This window comes from Nicotiana sylvestris, chromosome 5 (assembly GCF_000393655.2).
Source record: "Nicotiana sylvestris chromosome 5, ASM39365v2, whole genome shotgun sequence".
Classification (NCBI taxonomy): Eukaryota; Viridiplantae; Streptophyta; class Magnoliopsida; order Solanales; family Solanaceae; genus Nicotiana; species Nicotiana sylvestris.
In genome coordinates this window covers 43,264,644-43,271,666 of record NC_091061.1, presented here as the reverse complement: position 1 = coordinate 43,271,666, position 7,023 = coordinate 43,264,644, and the positions used below count along the sequence as shown (strand labels likewise).

At 35.0% G+C, this 7,023-nt stretch overlaps 1 protein-coding gene across 2 annotated transcripts; it reads right to left on the bottom strand.

Moving 5' to 3' along the window:
* Window positions 1-609: 609 nt before the first annotated feature.
* On the bottom strand, window positions 610-4,335 carry LOC104221744 (probable pectinesterase/pectinesterase inhibitor 12). Of its 2 annotated transcripts, XM_009772869.2 has the most exons (3): window positions 3,347-4,335; window positions 901-1,422; window positions 610-795 (listed from the first exon to the last, which is right to left on the bottom strand). In XM_009772869.2, the coding sequence occupies exons 1-3, from the start codon at window positions 4,299-4,301 to the stop codon at window positions 734-736; spliced, it is 1,539 nt and encodes a 512-aa protein (XP_009771171.1). In that variant the 5' UTR covers window positions 4,302-4,335; the 3' UTR covers window positions 610-733. The 2 variants fall into 2 exon arrangements, with proteins under 2 accessions (XP_009771171.1, XP_009771170.1); XM_009772868.2 differs by having other exon boundaries at window positions 610-1,422.
* Window positions 4,336-7,023: the final 2,688 nt, after the last annotated feature.

Sequence of the window (7,023 nt, the reverse complement as noted above, 5' to 3'; positions counted from 1 at the left end):
TAAAAACTTAGAAAGGGTAATACTGTCTTTTCATATTTTAATAGATTAGTGGCTACTATTATTAAGCATTAAAAATGTTGGATAAAAAGTAAATATTACTTTAAAAAGTGGCTACCCCACACAATTTTTACACATTCTATGTGAATTGAAAAGCCCACATGAAAGCTTTCAACCGAGAAAATGAATGCTTTGTGGTTTGGGCAAATCCGAAATTTAAATAGAAATTCAAAATATTCAGTGATTAATCCGAATTTAAAAAATTCGATCCACCTCGAGCATATTTGAATTGTTATTTCTTCAATGCAAAAACCAAAAATCCAACCTGAAATTTTTATATCCATCCAAACTGTCTGAACGTCCATCCTACGGTAGAGACCATGCACTAAGTCCTAGTAGCCACCCTTAGAGCGGATGGAATTCAATATTTTTGCAAAACGAATTTTATATATGTGTGTGCTTGTTTGTGCGTAAAAAGAGTAATTTTAACAGATATTACATTTTGAGTTCTTAATTTCAAAAGTATAATAGGTTCAATGATAATTGATAAAAACCTAAAAATTGAACATAAATCAAATTTAATTCTAGATCCGCCACGGCAGGCAACCAATGTCCACATGTAACTTCCATTCATTAATAACATTTAGCCTGTTACAATGCTGCTTTTGCAGCTCATCAATAAATTGAAATTTGAGAGCTCTATTACAAACTTTACAGTTTATTGAGACAACATATCCTATACTCCATCATCATAAGGAAAAGAAGTAGAATCCAACCATTCTTCTCCAGTAATAAACTCTGAAACAGTAAAATTAGAAGCATCATAATAATCCATTATGTGATAACCTAACCATGTAACTCTATTATCAGTCACAGATGCAGGACCAGTATTATCAAACTCACCATAGTACAATGTATTCAAACTTTGATTTCCTGACCATTCTTTCCACCCTTCAGGTTCAATAAAACCGTCTATGTACGACTCAAGGTATACTGTTCGTGAATAATTTCTCCACGGTCTTCCTAAGTAACTATTGATACTACTAGAATTAGAGTATAAATCCTCTGTAGCTAAAATAGAACAATTTTGTATCGAGATACCAGTATACTCCTCAGGGGAGTCGCGCGATTGAGCTGTAATGACTGTGAATTGGCCTGGCATTGGCATTCTTGACACGATGTTACATCCTTGGAAAACAACTGCTGCATTTCCGAAAATGTAATCTACAGTCCCGTAGATGTCACATTCTCTGTAAAATTGTCGAAATGAATGCGCGTATAAAGTGTCCTGGAATCCAGTTATGGTGCATCTATAGATAGCCGCTAAATCTGCATTGATTCGAAGGGCAACTGCTTGGTGCTTCTCTGGTCCAGCTGTGTTCTCAAAAGTAATGTCACGAGCCAAGAACCCTTCACCAGAGACAGCTGAAATCAATCAAAGAGCATAATTATGTTATCCATACAACATTAATAAATATATACTCCTGAAATCAATCAAAAGAGCATTATGTAATCCATACAGCATCAATAAATATATTCTCCATTTTTAAATCAATCAAAGAGCATTATGTTATCCATACAACATTAATAAATATATTCTCCTTCTGTTCCGTTTAATGTGGAACTTCGAGTTTTTGGTCAATATTGTCCCTTATTTTTTATAGTAGGTCTATTTTGGTCCCTCAAATATAACTCTGAGCATATTTAGTCCCTTAAGTATGCTAAAGTGGAGCACATTTAGTCTCAATGACAGAATCTGCCCAAGATCAATTACGGGGTTGGTTTCGGCACTCACTGTCTTTTTAATTAAATCATCAAAAATATTTTATAAACCAACACTCACTAATAGTACAGAGCTGATAAATTTAAAATTTTAACGTTGAAACTTTTACTTTTAAAAATTTCGGTTGATTTTTCCAAAAAGAAAAGTTAAAATTTGAAAAAATAGAGCTGCCAAGATCACTTCTAGGCATATTATTGAAGCAAACGAATAACCGGATTGTATTATCACTTTTAGCCCGCACCAGAAACTATTTACATCCGGTAGCCGAAAAAAATACATAAAATTTGTATAATTTTTATATATTAACATACAAAATGTATATATATACAAAATAATATACAAATTTATATATTTTTTCGACTATTGTTTTTACAGCGGCTATACGGCGTCATTTTCTCATTGAAAACTGGCACAGAAGGGGATATTTTTAAGGTCAAAATTTTAGAAGATATTATCTAAAAATGAGGAATTAAAGTGATAATTTGCGTTATCCAATAAAAGGAGAGGAAACGTTTTGTTTCAGAGTAGAAGATTTGCTTCATGAATCAGAGTTGGTTAACAGCGTTAGTTTTTGAATACATTCTATCAGTGAGACTAAATGTGCTTCACTTTAGCATACTTAAGGGACTAAATATGCTCGGGGTTATATATGAGGGACCAAAATAGACTTACCCTCAAAGATAAAGGACAATATTGGTCAAAAACTCCGGCGGGGTTTGTAATACTAGTAGTTTGACTACTTAACTTTTGGTATGAATTCGAACATAAATTCTTCAAAAAAAATTATAATAATATTTATACATCTAAAAATTATATATAAAATATGATAAGTCATAATAGTTTATAATTAAAATATTTTAAGAAGTCATCAGAAAAGAAAAATGTCCCTAATAACAACACTTGTAAAAGTAAAGTCATCATAGAAAAAAGCACATAAAACATAAAGAGAAAAGTTTTAAGTGATTGAATTTACCAACAGTGGCAGATCTATTTAGTATTATTGTTATACATAGCAAATCATAGTATTAGCAATATTATATTTTTTTAATATATGAATAAATATGTATAAAGACAAAACTAATATTTCAAAACCTTTAATACACCAAATCAAACAGTTGATGAGAAATAATGCCAACATAATTAATCCCAGCATAACATTATTATTCCCAATATTACTAATACTTCATATTTAATATTCTCTCCGTTTCAATTTAAATGATATATTTTTCTTAATAGTTCGTTCCAAAACACATTTCTATATTTGAAAATAATTTAATTTTAAAATTTTTTATATTACTCACTTTACCCTTAATGAGAAGTTTTCACAGCTACATAAATGTCATGGCCCCACGAAGCATTTGCCTTAAGTTTCTAGGACCATATGTTTCAAAAAAATTCCATTTTTTCTTAAACTCTATATGCTAAATCAAACTAGATGATCTAAATTGAATTGACGGAGTACTATTTTTAGAGACCCTACCAAACGACCCCTAAATGTATCACATAAACTTGAATAGAAAAAGGCACATAAAACACAAAGAAAAAGTTTTTAAGTAATGAATTTACCGACAGTGGCAGATCTGAAAGTAGTCCAACCATCAACAACATTTCTATCACCAGTTACCACAGTAACATCACTCCCATCTCCAAGAAGAACAATGTTACTCTTCCAACTTGGTATCTCTACATTTTCTTCATAAACCCCTTCTTTAACATAAATGAAAATTCTGTCATCACTGTTATTCGGTGCAAAATCAATAGCTTCAGTAATAGTACTGAAATTTCCAGTTCCATCAGCTGCCACTGTGAATGCCACCTCATCATTCGGCTCATAATCACTCTGCAATATGCGCCTGTCTTTCCCACACAGCCACCTCGGCGGCGTGGACAAAAGCCGACGCCGCCTATTTCTATTCCCTTGTTTTTTAATAGAGTATTTTGAGAGCATTGACAAAGAATTACTAACATGCTCGTAAGTACTGCTGAGAGAGTTAATAAGTGTGGATTTTAACGGACCAGTAGTAAAATCTAGGCCTTCTAAACAAGTGGCTTTGTTCGTCAGTGCTGCACTGAGAAAAGCTTTTGCATCAGCTAATATTTTAGGGTTATTAGCTGATGAGACAGTATTGATCCGAGAGAGTGATTTCTTTATTGAAGATATTGTAATTTGATGAAGCTCTTTGCAATCTTGAACGATACCTTTTTGTTTTTCGACAAGATTTGAGCCTCCAGCTGATGAGAATAAAGTTGTGAGATGTCCTGTTTGGGATAAGGCTGATTGAAGAGATTGGAGGAGAAGGTTTAAGATGTTTGGGCTGATATTAATGGAGATTGATAATTTGAGTGAGTTGAAACAGGATTCTGGATATGGAGTGGAGTTGCATAAGGATTTTAGAGAAGAAATATGAGTAGCGTTCAAAGTTGGAGTATTAGATGAAGAATTAAAAGCAAAAGTTGTTAGTATGAAAGATGCTGAGCACATCATGAGCAAGAGAAATTTCGTAATAAAGGAAGAGCCCATCTTGACCGCGTTTGGTATAGTGAAGAGAAATGCTCCAAGGAATTTCACTTCTTATATAATAAAGTCTTGAATTTCACTTTTTATATAATAAATTCTGTTTGAAAAGCCATGTGTGATTGTGACGACCCAAAGGGTCATCTTCTATTTTAGAACTCGAATCCGTGTTTCGAGGCTTTAAAAACCTCATTTTATCTCTTTTCGATTTGTGTGCCGCAGTCCGGGCGTATATCCGGAAAGCCCTTATGTGAAAAATTTAAGAAATGATGATTTTTGTTGACTTCGGCCGACGTTTTAGGTAAACGGACTTGAACCCGTGTTCCGATTATCCCGGAGGGTCCGTAGTAAAACATGGAACCTGGGCCTATGCCCGGAATCGAATTCCGAGGTCCTTAGCCCGATAAATGAATTTTTGAAGGAAAATTGAAAAGACTGAAAATGTAATAATTTAAAAGATTTGATCTTGTTGGTATCGGTCTCGTATCTTGGTTTCGGAGCCCGGTACATGTTCATTATGATATTTAAACCTTATCTGTGAAATTTGGTGAAAAACGGAATTCATTTGACGTGATTCAGACCTTTGGTTGAGAAAATAGAAGTTTTGAAACTATCTTGAAAATTTCATGCAATTTGGTGCTAAATTCATAGTTCTGGGTGTTATTTTGGCGATTTGATCACACGAACAAGTTCGTATGTTGTTTTAAGACTCGTGTGCATGTTTGGTTTGGAGCCCTAAGGGCTCGTGTGAGTTTTGGATAGGCTACGAAGTGATTTTGGAACTTAGAAATTTGCTGGTGTAACTGGTGTATGTAGCAGGCCTCTGATCTTGCAATTGCGAGATTAGGCTTCGCAAATGTGAACCAAGCAGGCTTGGCAATTGCGAGGTATTTATCGCAATTGCGAAGAAAGCCTGGGCCAGCAGATTTCGCAAATGCGAACAAATCTTTGTAATTGCGAAGGGGATCTGGGGAAGGGCATGTTAATGCGAATATTTACTCGCATTTGCGAGGGGTCAGAGATCGTAAATGCGATACTTTCCTCGCAATTGCGATGGCAGCATGACTGTGAAGGGCTTCGCATTTGTGATAGCTTCTTCGCATTTGCGAGCTTCGCAATTGTCGCAATTGCGACATCTGCAGCTGAGTAAAAGGGTCTTAGACGGGATTTTTTATTCATTTTCCCATTTTTTAAAACCTAAACTTCAAAAGGCGATTTTTCCAAAGGCTAGTTCTTCCTCAAATCATAGGTAAATGATTCTTAATTCATTTCTTTCAATCTTTTACATCTTTTTATAAGATTTCATTCTAGAATCTAAGGTTTTTCATGGTGGAATTGGGGATTTTTAGGTAGAACTTAGGAATTTCGAAATTTGGGGATTTAGACCTCAAATTGAGGTTGGATTCCAAAACCATTTGTATATCTGGGCTTAGGGGTGAATGAGTAATCAGGTTTTGATCCGAATTTCGAATTTTGACCAAGCGAACCCAGGGTTAGTTTTTGACTTTTTGGGAAAAATATTGGGAAACTTATAATTATGCATTGGAATTGATTTCTTTAGCGATAATTGATGTTATTAAGTTATTTATGACCAGATACGAGTGGATTGGAGGTGGAATCGAGAGGTAAAGCGGTAATTCAACTCTGAATTGCCCATTGGCTTGAGATAAGTGTTTGGTCTAATTTTGACTTGAGGGATTAGGGATCCCCGACTTAATTGCTATGTGAAAATCCATGTGTGTGGCGTATAGGTGAGGTGACGAGTACCTATGCGCCGCTAAATTATCTATTTAGCCTATTCCCTTCCTCGTTCCTAGTATATTGTTTTCCTGTTTTAACTGCTACTTGCTTATTGATGCTTCCATGTTTAATTGATTCTTGTTAAATGTTGTTTTCTCTATTGAAGGTATTAATTGTTCCGCAGTTTCATTATATTACATTGTTGGTTTAAGTTGGTTTATTGGTGCTTCATGGTACACTTTGGTTGGTCTCACTGTGTAGTATTAACTGATGAAATTTCATAATTGTATAGATTTCCCGTTGTTTTGGTTTGAGGTGTAAATGCTGCGGAGGGTTTTGAGCTAAGTTGTGAAATACTTATTCTTATTTTGTGATTGGTACTGATATGGTGGGATCGGGTTGCACGCCGAAACAGGAGGAATAAGGGTAAAATGTGATTGTCTGGTGGGATCAGGTGGCACACCGCAACAAGGAGTAATAAGGGTGGATAGGTGGGATCGGGTTGCATGCCGCAACAAGAGCAATAAGGGTGATATATATTGAGGAGTAATAAGGGTGGATTGGTGGGATCGGGTTGCACGCCGCAACAAGGAGTAATAAGGGTGAATGTTCATATTGTTACTTGTTATATGGTGGGATCGGGATGTACACCACATCATTTTGTTGTTTATGTATTCTTCCTCTGTTGGAATTTTATTCCGTGGTATTGTGACTCTCTTAAGGATTGGTTATAGCTGAGTACTGTAAATTATTTGGGTTCTGTATTTATTTTTTTGCAAGTTACTCTTGTCGCGCCCCCTTTTTCTCGCGAAATCGGGTTTATGATATTTGGTATAGGACAACTCGTTCCTTTTAGGAACTGGGTTTTGTATTTTGAAGAGTCGTCACCTAATGATTTAAGGTGCATTAGGACACCAATAAGGTTAAATTCTAAGTTTCGTTGGAATAACCAGAGATAGGGTAAGGGCTTGAAATTATCCTAAGGAGA